This window comes from Salmo salar, chromosome 04 (assembly GCF_965601325.2).
Source record: "Salmo salar chromosome 04, fSalSal1, whole genome shotgun sequence".
In the NCBI taxonomy this organism is placed as follows: Eukaryota; Metazoa; Chordata; class Actinopteri; order Salmoniformes; family Salmonidae; genus Salmo; species Salmo salar.
In genome coordinates, this window is record NC_138294.1 from 12,712,914 (window position 1) to 12,731,837 (window position 18,924).

The 18,924-nt window shown below is 45.3% G+C and overlaps 2 protein-coding genes across 3 annotated transcripts; one reads left to right on the forward strand and one right to left on the reverse strand.

The window, feature by feature from the left end:
• Nucleotides 1-2,553: 2,553 nt before the first annotated feature.
• LOC106610519 (uncharacterized) lies at nt 2,554-6,890 on the forward strand. The gene is made up of 4 exons (XM_014209903.3): nt 2,554-2,891; nt 3,327-3,466; nt 3,694-3,805; nt 4,005-6,890. Exons 1-4 carry the CDS (start codon nt 2,576-2,578, stop codon nt 6,647-6,649), a joined length of 3,213 nt encoding a protein of 1,070 aa, XP_014065378.3. The 5' UTR covers nt 2,554-2,575; the 3' UTR covers nt 6,650-6,890.
• Nucleotides 6,891-7,917: 1,027 nt separating this feature from the next.
• LOC106610518 (uncharacterized) lies at nt 7,918-18,799 on the reverse strand. 2 transcript variants are annotated; one of them, XM_014209902.3, is made up of 5 exons: nt 18,735-18,799; nt 18,128-18,391; nt 14,470-14,606; nt 13,951-14,047; nt 7,918-13,524 (listed from the first exon to the last, which is right to left on the reverse strand). In XM_014209902.3, the coding sequence occupies exons 2-5, from the start codon at nt 18,354-18,356 to the stop codon at nt 12,299-12,301; spliced, it is 1,689 nt and encodes a 562-aa protein (XP_014065377.1). In that variant the 5' UTR covers nt 18,357-18,391; nt 18,735-18,799; the 3' UTR covers nt 7,918-12,298. The 2 variants fall into 2 exon arrangements, with proteins under 2 accessions (XP_014065377.1, XP_014065376.1); XM_014209901.3 differs by having other exon boundaries at nt 18,128-18,785.
• Between the last annotated feature and the right edge of the window lie 125 nt (nt 18,800-18,924).

Below are 18,924 nucleotides of genomic sequence, written 5' to 3' on the forward strand. Positions count from 1 at the left end.
TTAAAATTAACACTTAAACCATGTTACTTTATTTGTGACATAGGCACTTACTATAGTAATTTATTCATGAACATTACACAGCCTTGCAGTCTACCTTTTGGGGTATTTTGTACCAGTTTACATCTTTTGAGACAGGCATGGTCTTCAAGCTACAGAAGATGGCAAAACATTTATTAATAATAATAATTGATTGGGCTTACATAGCACTTTTCTAGACACCCAAAGCTCTTAACAGTTTAAGGGGGAACACACCATCCTAACCTTATTGTATTGTCCCATCCACCACCTCCCATCCACAAAATTAACAATTTTACATGAGTATTTGTTTATTATTTTTTTTACAGATATTTTGTTTTAATATACATTATTCATACACTTGACATACATGTTACTGATAGGAATACAGTTTGATAAACACAGTACACCTACAATGGTACTCATCATGACGTGCTCTGGTAAGTGCTGTTGGATGTTTAGTGACCACAGAGTTAGGCCACCCGTCTAAAGTCCCACCTTCAATTTTATTGAGTAACATTCCGTTGTTAGTTAGTACAGTATTTAAAAAATAATAATAATATGAACTGGCGCACACCCAGAATAATAGTTTGTGTGGAGGTGCTGACTAACGGCGAATAAACTATAAGCTATCAAAATAAAGTCGCACACTCCATGTGTAATCTCCCCGCAATTTAATGGGTATTGACCAACGTTTCGGCATCACTGTGCCTTCCCCAGGGTGAGGCATCACAGTGATGCCGAAACGTTAGTAAATACCCATTAAATTGCGGGGAGATTACACATGGAGTGTGCGACTTTCTTTATTTTGACAGTTAGTACAGTATTAAAATGAAATGTATTTAAAAGTGTACGGTATAAATTCCAATGATCTGTCTTTGAACTTTCTGCCATTTCAGCAGCATTTTTCTCTTTGGCTTTTGTTTGTCCGTCTTTCCCCTCGTGCCATTCAGACGTCTTTGTGCCCACATCTTGAAAAGGAACACCATTGAATGGGAGACTTCTACACTCCCAACTGAGGTTTTTTTTCCTGCCAAAGACTGTGCATCTGTTTGGTTGGGTTTGAGTAGTTTGGCCTTCTGATTTTGTGTTGGTGGTAACTATACTATTGTTTCGAATATAATGGACATGATTGATCAGAACACGTCTTCGGTTTTCAGTAGTTATCACAGCCACAAATGACAAATTATTATATATTTTTTTGTGGGGGGGGGGGCTGGTGTTCTATAATGACATTTTTTAAATTGTATTAACAGGAATGTCCCTGTATTGATGTGTAATATTGTTATTATTGTTAAAATTAAAATATGTAAGATGGCGGAAGTGGATGCCGAGTTCGAATCGAGCAGCGCGTCGATCAAAGTTGGTGAAGATGAATGTTCTGAATGGATAACAGTACTGTCGAACTTTAACAAAAAGGAAATGGTCTATAATTGGAGTGGAGGACACGTGTATGAATGATATTGAATCGCTTCTTGTTGGGATGCGTTTGTTAAGCAAGGATGTATATGTGGGAGACCCGTTTGAGGTGTAACAAATTGTGAAGTAGGCCTATGAGTGACCAAGAGTGGTCTTATTATGATTAACTGTATTTATGAAGAACATAAGAAGATTGCAGTGGGCCTCAAATGAATCCGGACAACATACATTTTGTGCTTTAAACTTCGGGTGACGACATATGTTCAGGTTGAATACCTGAAGATAATTCCTGGTGTGGTTGGTGCCCGGCGTCTGACCCGCTGGGTGAATGGAGAAAAAGAAGAAAGTCTGTCGGTACTGGTTTTAAAAAAAAATAAAGAACACCTACCTATGCATGTGAAGGTTGGTTATGTAAGATGTGCTGTAGGAACTTTTGTCCCCAAACCACTGCAGCTTAAGAATTGTAAAGGATTTGGCCATGTTTCAACGGTGTGTAGAAGGATGGTGTTGCAATTGTGGTGGGGCTCATGATCCCGACTGCCCTGTATACAGAGTGAAATAGGTTGAGGTTGCAAAAGTTATCAATCTCCTATGCGGAGATTGTAGCTCAGTAGGTAGCTCAGTAGGTAGAGCATGGTGTTTGCAACGCCAGGGTTGTGGGTTCGATTCCCACGGGGGGCCAGCACAGAAAAACAAAAAAAAATGTATGAAATGTATGCATTCACTACTGTAAGTCGCTCTGGATAAGAGCGTCTGCTAAATGTAATGTAATGTAAAAATTAAAATAATTGAGAACAATTGATGGTAGTGGAGATATGATAGTGGAAGCACCACAGCCTGTAGTAAATGTGTGCTGCCAGTCAAAAGATGCTGTGTGTGGAAAAAAGGTGGATTTTGTGGCGTTCATTGCCACAGTTATAAATTGTGCTGCTCAAGTCTCAAAGAAGTCTAAGAAACTGGACATTATTGTGGCTGCTGCAGAAACGTTTTTTTGGACTTAAGGATTTTACATCTTTATTATTTTTTATGTTTGGTAGTTTGTTACGCTTTTTGGGAATCCTGTTTCCATCCCTTACAGTAGGTGGCGGGATGCAGATTCAATTGTGCAATCGCCAATATACCATAGAAGAAGATATTTTATATGCGTGTGTGTGGGATGAAAATGGCCGCCGCTAACATGGCGAAAGAGGGTTTTCAAACCCAGTTCGCCTCTGTTATGGAGAAGGTGCTGAAGACGGCAGTCATGGAGACAACGCAACTTTTCGAAACAACTATTGAGGAGCTGCGATCTGAAATATGCAGAATTAAAGAAGAGAACAAGGACCTCAAATCGAGGATTCGATCCCCTGAAAATGCGAAGAAATCGACGGGTGAAAGTGAAAGACAAACCGCAGAGCCTGGAACGAGTCAAAGAACAAACTCAAATATCGGCAAACGTGACATTGGTGTCCAATGTGGTGAGTAGAAAACGGGTTATTTGTTCCCTCCAAACTGTTTTGTTTTGGATTTAAAATTAGTAAATATTGTACAAATGCAGGTTTGCAACAGAATTGGTGGAATGAATACACCTTTGGACAAGCTAGCTAAACTACGTTCAAGTGATCACACATCCTGATAGCTAGCTATTTAGCTGAGCATATGAAGGCTCGAAGTTGAGAATATTTAACAAAACTGCTTCATGTACCTATGTTTAATAGACTAGAATATTAAACAGAACATGTTTGAGAGGTGTAGCCTATATTATGCATTCATAAATTACTGATAACCTTAATAATGCTAGTCACTTTGCAACACAGGATGTTGTCATGTCATCAGCTGGTTTGTAATCTTCACCTCTACATTTCTAGATTTCCTTGTCTCCTAACCACTCTCTCCTAATCTGGTATTTCCAGTTCTGACAGTGCAAGCTTTGCCTCGGTCTGTCACAGACCTGCGTGAGGAGGACCAGTGGACGGAGCTGCACCGTGGGGCCTACGACAAGGAGGACAACCCACAGATGGCCTTTGTACTGATCAAACAGGAGGTGGACTGGGTAAGACAGGGCTTCTAGCTGTCCCAGATCTGTGGGTGCTGTCTTGCCAATTAATCTACCTCTATACTCAACTTGTTGTTGTCACCACAGTGAAAAAAAAAAACCTTAACACTGCTCTCCCTAGAGTCACGTGTGCATTTAAGCGTTCATATTGACCTCACAGCCTTCGTCAGAGTTTCTGTTGACCCTATTGTGGTTGACTTTCCCATTCACCCCCCCCCCCCCAGGAGGCAGACTATTCTGATGACTACTCCCCCGGGTACATACTGCTGAAGCAGGAGGGGGGAGAGCCCCCGACTCTGGTCCGCAGACAACCTCTCAGAGAGTTACCAGGCAGAGGTAGGAACTAGGGAGACCTGCTTCTGAATCACACATCTTATTACAATGTAATAATCAATATTGGGATGAGAACCAGGCTCTAATAATATCTATAGTAATCTCTCCACTGTTATTCTCTCTGTCTTTTGTTCTTTCTGGCTCTCCCTTTCAACTTTCCCCTCTTACTTTCTCTGTCCTGTCAATCTCCCTCCCTCTGTAGCCCTGGTCCCACCTGGAGCTGTCAGTGCCCTGGTCAACCGTTACAGCCAGGAAAGGCCTCCCACCACCCAGTCTACCTCAGCAGAGCCCCCCCTCCAGGGAGATCCAGACACCCAGGAGGCCCCCCAGGCTCTCAGCCCATCCCAGCCCAGGACCAAAGAGGTTAACAGTGGCAGTGCAGGCCAGGCCCCTGGAGCAGAACAGCAGTCACTGGTAATACCAGCAGCAGAGTCTCCATCAACATTAGACCTGACAGAATCTCCTCAATCAGCAGCCACTATCCAGTCTACATCAACTGTTCTGTCTACTGTAATGGCCCAGTCCACGGTAACTACTCTGTCAAAAGAAACTGTCCAAACGACCACAGCGGTCCAGTCGACTGTAGCGGTGAAGTCGACAGCAGCAGCGTCAGAGCGCCCGCCACCTGTCCTCTCTGGGTTACCCAGAACCCCTCTTCAGGATACACAGCCCAGCCCCGTACCCCCTCATCCACCCCCATCTCCTCAACCATCACCAGCACAGTCCCACACAGACGTTCTACCTATAGCTCATCCAATAGCAGTGCCCTCAACACAACCAGCTAGGCCTACAGCTGTACCTGATGGACCACCGGCCGCACCACCAACACAACCACAACCCCCTACACTTTTGGAGCAGCCGGGTGTTGCCACGGCAACTCCGCCAACGCCGGTCCAGTCCGCTCAGTTGCTGACTTTGTCTGAAGAACCTGCCGGCCCCCCTGAGGAGCAGGTGTCATTGGTCACTGAGCATGTGCAACCCTCCCCCACTCTGCCATCACCGAAGTCCCCTGCTGTCCCAGAGAGGACGTCTGATGAAGCCCCTGTACAGCTGTCAGCCCCTGCTGTAACCACACCCTCTGGCCCCTGTCAGATGTTTAAGACACCGTTTTTAGCTCAGTTGTCAGTAGTATCCCAAGTACGCTCCCCACCGAGGCTGGAGGAAGACGAGGAGGAAAAAGAGGGGCAGGAAGATGAGGGGGAGAGGCTTTCCCCCCTCCCTGCCACATCTACGGAAGCTGTGATGACAAGGTCTGTCGCTACGGAGACGACCCCCGCCAGCGAGAATAAAGAGGAGATTGTTGTCCATGCAGGTGGTGGCAGAAAGTCGAGTCGACGCGAATCGATCCTTTCTGGTCTCCGCCTCCGCTTAAGGCCCCGCCCCCGGGACAGTACTCCATCTCCCGTGGTTGCTAAGAAACCCAGAGGAGAGAGAACCGCCCCTCTAGACCATGACTACTCAAAGGTGATGCAGAACAGAGGAGAAAAGTCCAGGGAATCTCACGTTGACCAGGATGTAGTAGAGGACACCTCTAACGGTGAGACGGCTGATGACAAGTCTAGTGGACAAGGAAGTAGTAACCACATCAGTGAGGAAGAGGGAGGCGCTAACACTGATGTGACCTCTCTGACCAGACAGTCACCTATTGTTGGAGGTGTGTCCAAATCCAAGAAGAGAAGCATGACCTGGGTGCAGGCTCAGAGAGGTTTGGCTCTAGCCCAGGCTAAGAGGAGTAGGTCGAAGGTCACTAAGACCTCACAGCGAGGTCAGAGGTCAGAGCTTAGAGGTCTGGTCACACAGACACCGTTTCTGCCTTCCACCCCACAGCGCCGCCCGTCGTACAGCCCCAGCCCTCATGCTGCATCTACCTCAAGCCTCAGCCCACGCCGCACCAGCCCGCGTTGCACCAGCCCTCACGGTGCCAACCCACACCAGGATACGGGGGCGAATGTGAACCCTTCTCCTACCACCCCTCCTCAGCCTCACCAGTTCAAGATCATTTCCGCCACCCCTCGTCGCGGCAGACCTCGTTCGGCTGCCGCGGCGGTTTTGAATTTGAAACGTTCTCCCTCCACCCCTCAACCTATCCCCTTCATTGTCACCGTCAGCCCTCGCTCCAACTTCAAAAAGTCCCCCCCATGCACGCTGACGTTCCAGCAGGCGCAGCGGTATCACAAGTCACAAACAATGTGGTCGCCGCCAGGACCGTTCCAGCTCCAACAGTCTCCCAAGTCTCCACGGAAACGTTTTACCAAGAACCAGTGCGCAGACTGCGGTCGTGTTCTGAGTAGCGCCGCTGCTTTAGAGAGCCACGCATCCCTCCACACGGGGAAGCGCCCGTTCGCCTGCTCCACCTGCGGCAAGGACTTCCCCAACCTCAAGGGCCTCAACCGCCACGCCCGCGTCCACGGTGAACAGCGTGGCCACCAGTGTCCGAAGTGCGACAAGACCTTTGTCTACCGCTTCGGCCTGACCAAGCATGAGCAGATGGTCCACAGCGGCGTGCGCCCATTCATCTGCCCGATCTGTGACAAACGCTTCGTCATCCGGCGCGACATGGAAACGCATCTCCGCGTTCACACCGGAGAGAAACCATTTGCCTGTTCCCTCTGTGTGAAGCGGTTCAAGAGGCGTGTGGAGCTGAATGTTCACCTGAGGTGGCACAACGGGGAGAAGAGACACTGGTGCTCGTACTGCGGGAAGGGCTTTCTGGATTACAATAATCTGAAGAGGCACAAATTTGTCCACACTGGGGAGAAACCTTACACCTGCTCTGAGTGTGGCAAGCACTTCAAACAGACTGGCCATCTGAAGAAACACCTGAAGACAATACACAAAGACAGATAGAGGGCAGGGTACGAGTCTTAAATGACACCCTATTCCCTATATAGTGCACTACTTTGGACTAGAAATATAGCACTATATAGGGAATAGGGTGTCAGATGGTGATGAGGGAATAGTTCTCTCTATTTGCTGTGAATTCGCTTTTGTTTGGAAGAATCATGCCACGAGAGAATGTAGCAAAATGTTAAAAATAAATTTTTAGAATTGAGTTGATTAATTTAATTAAAACTAATTCTGGTTGTCATTTGTTTTTCATTCTATTTATTTGGAAAGTTAGAAGCCTAAAACTACGTTTACATTTTGGTGTACTGTGTTCACATCATGCTTTTTTATGTTCTGCGGGTTTGAAGTTGTTGCTTTAAAATGTGTTTATTCCATTTTATTTGTAAGTAAAAATCTGGTCTGGTTTAGGAAGTTTCACTTGAACAACCGTCGAAGTCGTAATTGTACTTGTGGAGGGGGTTGTTACATTTCACCACTGACCCTATACATTTTCCTCCAAAACATGACGAATCAATTTGACAATTACAACCGCGGATAATGTCGCTAGTTTTATCATATAGTCAATGTTATGCAAACCAGCTCATTTTATTATTAGTAAAGTTAGCTAGCAATCAAGCTAGCTAAAATCTTATTGGTTGAAGAGAATTGGTCAGACTTGAATATGGGGCATTCATGTGCTTGTGGGAAGTCGTAAGTCTGCCATGATCATGTTTAAGTGCTTTTCAAATGTTTGGTAGGTTGGCATGATCATTATGACAGACAATTCCTAGACAGTCTAATCTATGGCAGTGTTTCCCAAACGTTTCCCTCTCAGCCTTAAAAGTGTCCTGCTTGCATCGCCTCATTAGCTAACTGTTGAGGTGGCGCGATCGGCTAAGGCGCTTGAGGGCGGTCACGTGTGTTTGGGAGGCAGAGGTCCCGAGTTCAAGACTGGTATGGGCTGAATCAGGAGGATGTGGTACTCGCTTAGCAAGCAGCATGATGTCCTTTACACTATGGCAAAAACCAAAACGTGGGGACAGAGTTTGGGAAATCCTGATATAAAAGGCGTACATTCAAAACATGGTTAGGATTCCAACAGTTTACATTTTCAATGTCCTTATTAATAAACGATTGATCACAAAAATATTGTTCAATGTCAAAAACAAATCGTGACCAAGGGATCCCAAATCTATTCACGCAGGGGGCCTCCCCCCTTCCAGCATTTGGGAACGCGTACCACATGTTAGGCTCTAATTCTTTGAGTTAATGACTCCACGGAAACTAGGAAAGCTTAACCAAGTTTAATTCTTCCTAAAGGGTCCATAGAGCTGCATTCAGACAAACAACATTTCACACAAGCACTGATATTTAACCCTTTTTCCTAGGCTGAGTCTCCTCAACTCAAGGCTGTCATGGTGATTGATATCAGACGGTGTCTCTTCTCCTCCCAGAGGATCCCTGATGGCTAACAACATATCCTGACATAATGTGGACGTTATACATTACCCTCTCACCCTCAGTGACATTGTTAGGTTCTAAGATCTCCACCCATCTCCCCTACACATTCCAAAGCCATCTAACTGCTGATGTAAAAAACAGTCTCTTTCACTGTTAGATACTATCCTTCTGAGTATAACAATGTTCCAATTTTAACCCAGAATATAACACATCTATTTCTATTGGCACTAGCACTGTTCATGACACGAACTGTTCACACCGCTCTTGTTGGTGGAGAGAATGTTGCCGGGTTCAAAGCTTATTTCCTGCAATTCTACACATTTTGTCATGGGGTGCAAAGGAAATTCTGCCGTTTTAAAGCTAATTTTCTTGCAATTCTATACATTTGGCCATGTCTAATGTGTATTCATGTGTTATTTGAGTGACAAACTTATACTGAACAAAAATTTAACTACAACATGTAGAGTTGATCTCATGTTTCTTGAGCTGAAATAAAAGATCCCAGAAATTTTCCATTCATACAAAAAGCTTACTTCTCTCAAATGTTGTATACAAATGTGTTTACATCCCTGTTAGTGAGCATTTCTCTTTTGCCAAGATAATCCATCCACCTGACAGGTGTGGCATATCAAGAAGCTGATTAAACAGCATAACCATTACACAGGTGCACCTTGAGCTGGGGACAATAAAAGGCCTCTAAAATGTGCAGTTTTGTCACACAATGCCACAGATTGAGGGAGCGTGTAATTGGAATGCTGACTGCAAGAATGTCCACCAGAGCTGTTGCCAGATAATTGAATGTTGATTTCTCTACCATAAGCCACCTCCAACATCATTTTCAAGAGTTTGGCAGTACATCCAACTAGCTTCACAACTGAAAGTGTAACCATGCCAGCCCAAGACCTCAACATCTGACTTCTTCACCTGCGGGATTGTCTGAGACCAGCCACCCGGACAGCTGTTGAAACTGAGTGTTTATGTCTGGAATAAAGCTCTTTTGTGTGGAGAAACTCATTCTGTTTGGCTGGGCCTGGCTCCCAATGGGTGGGCCTATGCCAACCCATGGCTGCTCCCCTGCCCATTCATGTGAAATCCATAGATTAGGGCCTAATGAATTTATTTCAAATGACTGATTTCCTTATATGAACTGTAACTCAGTAAAATTGTTGCATGTTGTTTATATTTTTGTTCAGTTTAAATAAAAATAAAAAACAGTTTACATGGGCTGGATATGGACATTTCTGGAAAGTTATAAATAGCTCTCTAAAGGTATATAATGACTGACATGACGAGAGGAACTGATGATGCACTACCCAATTTCCAAATTGCACCTTGTGCATTCTACTATTACACATTTCAGAGCTGGACTGAGTATATACAGTGCCTTCGGAAAGTATTCAGACCCCTTGACTTTTCCAAATTTGTTATGTTACAGCCTTGATTAAATAAATTAAAATCCACAGCAATCTACACAGAATACCCCATAATGACAAAATTTGTGCAAATGTATAAAGAAATAGTATTCAGACCATTTGCTATGAGACTCGAAATTGAGCTCAGGTGCATCCTGTTTCCATTGATCATCCTTGAGATGTTTCTACAACTTGGAGTCCACCTGTGGTAAATTCAATTGATTGGTCATGATTTGGAAAGATACACACACCTGTCTATATAAGGTCCCATAGTTGACAGTGCATGTCAGAGCAAAAATCAAGCCATGGAGGTTGAAGGAATTGTCCGTAGAGCTCTGAGACAGGATTGTGTCGAGACTCAGATCTGGGGAAGGGTACCAAAACATTTCTGCAGCATTGAAGGTCCACAAGAACACAGTGGCCTCCATCATTCTTCCTAGAGCTGGCCGCCCGGCCAAACAGCAATCGGGTGAGAAGGGCCTTGGTCAGGGAGGTGACCAAGAACCTGATGGTCACTCTGACAGAGCTCCAGAGTTCCTCTGTGGAGATGGGAGAACATTCCAGAAGGACAGCCATCTCTGCAGCACTCCACCAATAGGCCATTATGGTAGAGTGGCCAGACGGAAGCCATTCCTCAGTAAAAGGCACGACAGCCCGCTTGGAGTTTGCCAAAAGGCACCTAAAGACTCTCAGACCATGAGAAACAATATTCTCTGATCTAATGAAACTCTGGCCTGAATGCCAGATCACTGTAGCTGTACACAGCCAATCTGTAAATAGCACACCCAACTACCGCATCCCCATATTGTAATTTATCCTCTTGCTCTTTTGCACACCAGTATCTCTACTTGCACATCATCATCTGCACATTTATCACTCCAGTGTTAATGCTAAATTGTAATCATTTCGCCTCTATGGCCTATTTATTGCCTTACCTTCCTACTCTTCTACATTTGCACACACTGTACACAGCTTTTTCTATTGTGTTATTGACTGTACGTCTGTTTATGTGCTTTGCTTTATATTGGCCAGGTCACAGCTGTAAATGGGTTCTTCTTCTCAACTGGCCTACCTGGTTAAATAAAAAATTTAAAAAGTCAAGCTTCACATCTTGAAAAAGCTGGCACCATCCATACGGTGAAGCACTGTGGTGGAAGCATCATACTGCGGGGTTGTTTTTCAGGATCGAGGGAAAGAGGAACGGAGCAAAGTATATAGCAATCCTTAATGTAAACCTGCTCCCGAGCGCTCCGGACCTCAGACTGGGGCAAAGTTTCACCTTCCAACAGGACAACGACCCGAAGCACACAGCCAAGACAAGACTTGAACCTGATCAAACATCTCTGGAGAGACCTAAAAATAGCTGTGCAGCAACGCTCCCCATCATTATGGGGTATTGTGTGTAGATTGATGAGGGAAAAAAAATATAATCAATTTTATAAGGCTGTAAGTAACAAAATGTGGAAAAAGTCAAGAGGTCTGAATACTTTCCGAAGTCACTCTTATGTATATATGTATATACATACACACACTACCGGTCCAAAGTTTTAGAACACCTACACATCAAGGGTTTTTCTTTATTTTTACTATTTTTCTACATTATGGAATAATAGTGAAGACATTATAATTAGGAAATAACATATGGAATCATGTAGTAACCAAAAAAAGTGTTATATAAAATATATTTTGATTTGTTTTTGAGATTCTTCAAATAGCCACCCTTTGCCTTGATTACAGCTCTTCACACTCTTGGCAATCTCTGAACCAGCTTCACCTGGAATGCTTTTCCAACAATCTTGAAGGAGTTCCCACATATGCTGAGCACTTGTTGGCTGCTTTTCCTTCACTCTGTGGTCCAACTCATCTCAAACCATCTCAATTGGGTTGAGTTCGGGTGTTTGTGGAGGCCAGGTCATCTGATGCAGCACTCCATTACTCTCCTTCTTGGTCAAATAACCCTTATGCAGCCTGGAGGTGTGTTGGGTCATTGTCCTGTTGAAAAACAAATGATAGTCCCACTAAGCGCAAACCAGATGGGATGGCATATCACTGCAGAATGCAGTGGTAGCCATGCTGGTTAAGTGTGCCTTGAATTAATAAATCACATAGTGTCACCAGCAAAGCACCACCACACCATCACACCACTTCCTCCATGCTTCACGGTGGGACCCACACATGCGGAGATCATCCGTTCACCTACTCCGCACCTCACAAAGCTACGGCGGTTAGAACCAAAAACCTCAAATTTGGACTCATCAGACTAAAGGACAGATTTACACCGGTCTAATGTCCAATCCATCTAATGTCATCGACTACGACGGCCTGATTCACGCAGTCTCCTCTGAACAGTTGATGTTGAGATGGGTCTGTTACTTGATTTATTTGGGTTGCAATTTCTGAGGCAGGTATCTCTTATGAACTTATTCTCTGCAGCAGAGGTAACTCTGCGTCTTCCTTTTCTGTGGTGGTCCTCATGAGATTCAGTTTCATCATAGCGATTGATGGTTTTGCGACTGCACTTCAATTAACTTTCAAAATGTATATTGAAAAAATAAATCATTATATTTTTATTTGTTTAACACTTTTTTGGTTACAACATGATTCCATATGTGTTATTTCATAGTTTTGATGTCTTCAATATTATTCTACAATGTAGAAAATTGTAAAAAATAAAGAAAAATCCTTGAATAAGTAGGTGTGTCCAAACTTTTGAATGGTATTGTATGTATATATATAAAAAAAAATTGGGGGGGACCCCGTGCCTCACAGTTTGGAAACCACTGTTCTAGACCACCGCTCAGGCCAGGAAATCCGGCCTGTGTTCGTGCTGGTGTAACTTTAGATGGGCCAGTCGTTTGAAGCAGAGTCCACACACAGCACAGCAGTACGGCCTCTCCCCAGTGTGTGTGCGCTGGTGTACCTTCAAAATGTCCACCCGCGTGAAGCTCTTGTCGCACATAGTGCAGCGGTGGGGTTTCTCCTGCGTGTGTATGCGCTGATGCAGCTTGAGGTTCCAGAGCCGACTGAACTTGTTCCCACAGACGGAGCAGCAGTAGGGCTTGTCTGTCGTCTGGCTGCACTTGTGCCTCTTCAGGTCGGAGAAGGAGGTGAAGCCCTTGGAGCAGTGGCTGCAGAGGTGGAGTCCCTCTGCCTGGTGGACCCGCTGGTGGACCTTGAGGTTGCAAGCCTGGGTGAAGGTCTTACCGCACTGGGTGCAGGAGTATGGAGGCCCAAACCCTGAACTCAACCCTCTCCCCGTTTTGTGTGTCTGCTTGTGGGCTTTGAGGGAACCAGAGTCTGGGAAGCTCATGGTACATTGATTGCAGGCATGACGCCTCCCCCCTCCTCCCACTCTTCCTGTTACCTGCTCTTGTGAACAATCTCTGAGGTTTAGAGAGTGTCCAAAGTCGTCAGCGGCATCATACAGGCTCTCTGTGTTGTTGTTGTGGGCTGAGCTTCCAGAGTGGATGGATATTAGCACCCTGTGGCCAGCTCTGCTACCCGACTCCGGCACATCATGTTCAGGGTACAAGACACTGGAGTCCTGCAGGTACCCCTCCTCGTTGATCAACAGGCAGTTCAGGTCTCCCACCTCCGGGTGGGGGGATGGAATTGGCGACCCCACCTGCTCCCTCCGGCTCCGATGGGGGCCAGGCATGTTGGAGCGATGGTGATGGTCTCCCCCCTCAGACCCCCCCAGGTTCACCTGGTAGTGACCCGCAGCTCCGTAGCTCAGCGCCCCCAGACGAGACGGAGAACCAGAAAGCCTATCCAGCCCTTCCATGTCCAGAAGATGGCCTCCACTACTAGGACTGCCATAACCAGACTTCTCAAAGTCACCCCCTAGTTCCTCCATGCTGTAGTGGGGACGGTAGAGAGGGTCGATGGGTTTCCCTTGGTCTCTCTCGGGGCCTGGTGGTTCAGGCCTCTGGTCTAGACTGGATCCCCACTCATCCTGGCACTGCTGTAGCTCCTGCTGAATAAAACTCTTACTGGGCCCAGAGATGTCTGAACCATCAGCCTCTGAAGAACACAGGGTACATGAGGCATTAGAAGCATTAATATTTAAGACAGGGGTGTTAAACTCATTCCATAGAGGGCCTAGTGTCTGCTGGTTTTTGATTTTCCCTTTCAATAAAGACCTAGACAACCAGGTGAGGGGAGTTCCTTAATAATTAGTGGCCTTCATTCATCAGTCAAGTACAAGGAAGGAGTGAAATCCACAGACACTCCGTGGAATGAGTTTGACACGTGATTTAAGGCATTGACAATATAGAAACAGTGGTAGAGTAACTGTAATGTTAAATGTGTATTTACAGTTTCAAGTTGACTTGTGTAATAATGAATACATTTGAAATGACACAGCATACTATAAGTTACTCTTATTATCATTCTCATCATCATAAAGGTTGGCGATTGTCAGTTATGTCGGTGGTAAACTCAACTCACCGTCCAGGCAGAACTCCCATCTCTCCCGTAGCTCAGTGTTGTGGAGAGCCTCCTCTTTCAGCAGACTGTCCAACTTCTGACCTGCGACCTCTGTGGACTAAGACGAAATGAATGAGTTGATTCTGACTAAATGATGGATAAACTGACAGTGACTGAATAGAGCTGACATGATGGTTCTCTATTCAGAACTCTCCTCTGGAACACCCAGACATCTCACAACTTTGCTGCAGCCCAGAACTGGAACAGTTCAAATATGAGGAGAGGTTTGAAGAAGGCTGCCCAATTCTTCCTCACAGACTATCTGTTCTAATATATCCTTTAAAATGACATTTCTAACTGAACTTTCTGTAACACTGCACCCTCCACCCTTCACAGGTGTTTAGTCCCCTAGATACAAGCGATTCTCCTAGGGCTGGTGGCCTCAGCCTCCATGTGTTTAGTCAGTCCCCTACCTACCTCAGAGGTTCTCCTAGGGCTGGTGGCCTTTGCCTCCATGTGTTTAGTCAGTCCCCTACCTACCTCAGAGGTTCTCCTAGGGGTGGTGGCCTCAGCCTCCTCCAGATCATTGAAGGTTGTTTCCCTGGCCACGCCCCCACAGCTGCTCCACTCCTCCCCTGGTACCTTCTCCTGCTTCAGGCCACACCCCCTCTCCACACCTGGCCACAGGTAAACAAAGAGAACATTTCATTTGGAGTAAAAGGAAAGTAACATTGTGGATAATGGAATCTCCTCACATCAGATGAAGGAAAGGAAACATCTTATTAAGATGCCACCAGCAGCCATGACTGACTCCTTTTTTAAACCAATACCGTCTTATCACTAAAGTTTGGAAGGTACACATTACAGTAGCCCCACTTCAGAGTGAATCTATATTCATCACAGGAGGTTGGTGGCACCTTAATTGGGGAGGACGGGCTCATAGTAATGGCTGGAGCAGAATCAATGGAATGGTATCAAAAACTTCAAACATGGTTTCCATGAGTTCGATATCATTCCATTTTCTCCGTTCCAGCCATTATTATTAGCCTTCCATCCCTCAGCAGCCTCCACTGATTGTATGCATGCATGTACAGTACCAGCCAAAAGTTTGGACACACCTACTCATTCAAGGGTTTTTCTTTATTTGTATAGTTTTCTACATTGTAGAATAATAGTGAAGACATCAAAACTATGAAACAACACCATGATTTTGACTCCTTTCTTAAACCAAAACTGTCTGATCAGTGATCACCAAAGTATGAAAGGTACACAATACAGCAGCCCCACTTCAGTGATTCCTCTATATATATATATATATATATATATATATAGCTCAAAAAAATAAAGGGAACACTTAAACAACACATCCTAGATCTGAATGAAAGAAATAATCTTATTAAATACTTTTTTCTTTACATAGTTGAATGTGCTGACAACAAAATCACACAAAAATAATCAATGGAAATCCAATTTATCAACCCATGGAGGTCTGGATTTGGAGTCACACTCAAAATTAAAGTGGAAAACCACACTACAGGCTGATCCAACCTTGATGTAATGTCCTTAAAACAAGTCAAAATGAGGCTCAGTAGTGTGTGTGGCCTCCACGTGCCTGTATGACCTCCCTACAACGCCTGGGCATGCTCCTGATGAGGTGGCGGATGGTCTCCGGAGGGATCTCCTCCCAGACCTGGACTAAAGCATCCGCCAACTCCTGGACAGTTTGTGGTGCAACGTGGCGTTGGTGGATGGAGCTAGACATGATGTCCCAGATGAGCTCAATTGGACTCCGGTCTGGGGAACGGGCAGGCCAGTCCATAGCATCAATGCCTTCCTCTTGCAGGAACTGCTGACACACTCCAGCCACATGAGGTCTAGCATTGTCTTGCATTAGGAGGAACCCAGGGCCAACCGCACCAGCATATGGTCTCACAAGGGGTCTGAGGATCTCATCTCGGTACCTAATGGCAGTCAGGCTACCTCTGGCGAGCACATGGTGGGCTGTGCGGCCCCCCAAAGAAATGCCACCCCACACCATGACTGAGCCACCGCCAAACCGGTCATGCTGGAGGATGTTGCAGGCAGCAGAACGTTCTCCACGGCGTCTCCAGACTGTCACGTGCTCAGTGTGAAACTGCTTTCATCTGTGAAGAGCACAGGGCGCCAGTGGCGAATTTGCCAATCTTGGTGTTCTCTGGCAAATGCCAAACGTCCTGCACGGTGTTGGGCTGTAAGCACAACCCCCACCTGTGGACGTCGGGCCCTCATGGAGTCTGTTTCTGACCGTTTGAGCAGACACATGCACATTTGTGGCCTGCTGGAGGTCATTTTGCAGGGCCCCGGCAGTGCTTCTCCTGCTCCTCCTTGCACAAAGGAGGAATAAGCGGTCCTGCTGCTGGGTTGTTGCCCTCCTACGGCCTCCTCCACGTCTCCTGATGTACTGGCCTGTCTCCTGGTAGCGCCTCCATGCTCTGGACACTACGCTGACAGACACAGCAAACCTTCTTGCCACAGCTCGCATTGATGTGCCATCCTGGATGAGCTGCACTACCTGAGCCACTTGTGTGGGTTGTAGACTCCGTCTCATGCTACCACTAGAGTGAAAGCACCGGCAGCATTCAAAAGTGACCAAAACATCAGCCAGGAAGCATAGGAACTGAGAAGTGGTCTGTGGTCCCCACCTGCAGAACCACTCCTTTATTGGGGGTGTCTTGCTAATTGCCTATAATTTCCACCTGTTGTCTATTCCATTTGCACAACAGCATGTGAAATTTATTGTCAATCAGTGTTGCTTCCTAAGTGGACAGTTTGATTTCACAGAAGTGTGATTGACTTGGAGTTAGATTGTGTTGTTTAAGTGTTCCCTTTATTTTTTTGAGCAGTTTATATATATATATCAAAAGGTTGGGCACACCTACTAATTCCAGTTGAAGTTGGGTTTCAATTAACAGGTGTGCCTTATTAAAAGTTAATTTGTGGAATTGATTTTCTTCTTAATGCGTTTGAGCCTATCAGTTGTGTTGTGACAAGGTAGGGGAGGTATACAAAAGACAGCCCTATTTGGTGAAAGACCAAGTTCATACTATGGCAAGAACAGCTCAAATAAAGAAAGAGAAATGACAGTCAATTATTACTGTAAGACATGAAGGTCAGTCAATCCAGAAAATTTCAAGAACTTCTCATGTTTCTTCAAGTGCAGTCGCAAAACCCAGAGTTACCTCTACTGCAGAGAATAAGTTCATTAGAGTTACCAGCCTCAGAAATTGCAGCCCAAATAAATGCTTCACAGAGTTCAAGTAACAGACACATCTCAAAATCAACAGTTTAAAGGAGACTGCATGAATCAGGTCTTCATGGTCAAATTGCTGCAAAGAAACCACTACTAAAGGACACCAATAAGAAGAGAATTGCTTGGGCCAAGAAACACGAGCAATGGACAAAAGACCAGTGGAATTCTCTCCTTTGGTCTGATGAGTCCAAATTTGAGGTTTTTGGTTCTTACCGCCGTAGCTTTGTGAGGCGCGGAGTAGGTGAACGGATGATCTCCGCATGTCTGGGTCCCAAAGTGAAGCATGGAGGAAGCGGTGTGATGGTGTGGTGGTGCTTTGCTGGTGACACTGTATGTGATTTATTTAGAATTCAAGGCACACTTAATCAGCATGGCTAACACAGCATTCTACAGCGATATGCCATCCCATCTGGTTTGCGCTTAGTGGGCCTATCATTTGTTTTCAAAAGGACAATGACCCAACACACGTCCAGGCTGTGTAAGGGCTATTTGACCAGTGGAGTGCTGCATCAGATGGCCTGGCCTCCACAAACACCCGACCTCAACCCAATTGAGATGGTTTGGGATGAGTTGGACCACAGAGTGAAGGAAAAGCAGCTGACAAGTGCTCAGCATTTGTGGAAACTCCTTCAAGACTGTTGGAAAAGCATTCCAGGTGAAGCTGGTTGAGAGAATGTCAAGCGTGTGCAAAGCTGTTAAAAGCGGCTAGTTTGAAGAATCTAAAATGTAAAATATGTTGATTTGTTTAACACTTTTTGGGTTACTATATGATTCCATGTGTTATTTCATAGTTTTGATGTCTTCACTATTATTCTACAATGTAGAAAATAATAAAATAAAAACCCTTGAATGAGTAGGTGTGTCCAAACTTTTGACTGGTACTGTGTCGTTAGATGTCTCTCTTCTCACCTGTCTGTGAAGTTCCTAAGCTTATCTCTTCACCTTCCTTGCCAGCTCTCCCACAGTCCCCACACTTCCCCCTCTGGCCTCCTGCTCTGTTCCTCTCCCTGTTCTCCGACCACTGCAGCCGCGTCTTCAGTGACTCGACCTGCTCCCGGCTCCGCGACACCTCCTCCAGGAAACTATCCTCCACCAGCCTGGTGATCTCGTACATAGCTGACTTAAGGACCGTCTCCATGACTCCGGAGAGCTGAGACTGGAAAGTTATGATGGCTGCGGATATCATGGCAAAGTGTCTATGAGCAGCTAGCTACAGTTAAGAGATCGTAAATTTTTGCTACTTTTGTTCAGGTTGGTCAGTGTTACGATTCCGTATATCAAAAGGAAAAATCGCTAAAGTTAGCAGCAAAGACACAGTAACTAAACCACTTTAGTCTGTGATAGTATGCTAGCAAACGTTACTGTTGGAAGTTGTGGTCTCTACCTAATGCAATTTTTTAAATATAATTTCGAGATATAAGATGTAGCATTTACTGTATATGAGGCTATTCGAATAAATACAAATACCAGAGGTATTGATAGAAAGCAAGGCTATGGTATTTGTCTCGGCACTTACTTTACTAGCCAGTCAACACAATAAGCATCACCCCCCCAAAAATGTACTTCCGGAAACAAACCAACGGGTCGGGTAGTGGGACATTCTACGTCGGAACGTTACCTTATTCGAGTTAAAAAGACGACCTTTATTTATTGTGTGTAAATTGTCAGGAAATGTACACGGGAAGCAATTTATCGCAGCCATCACT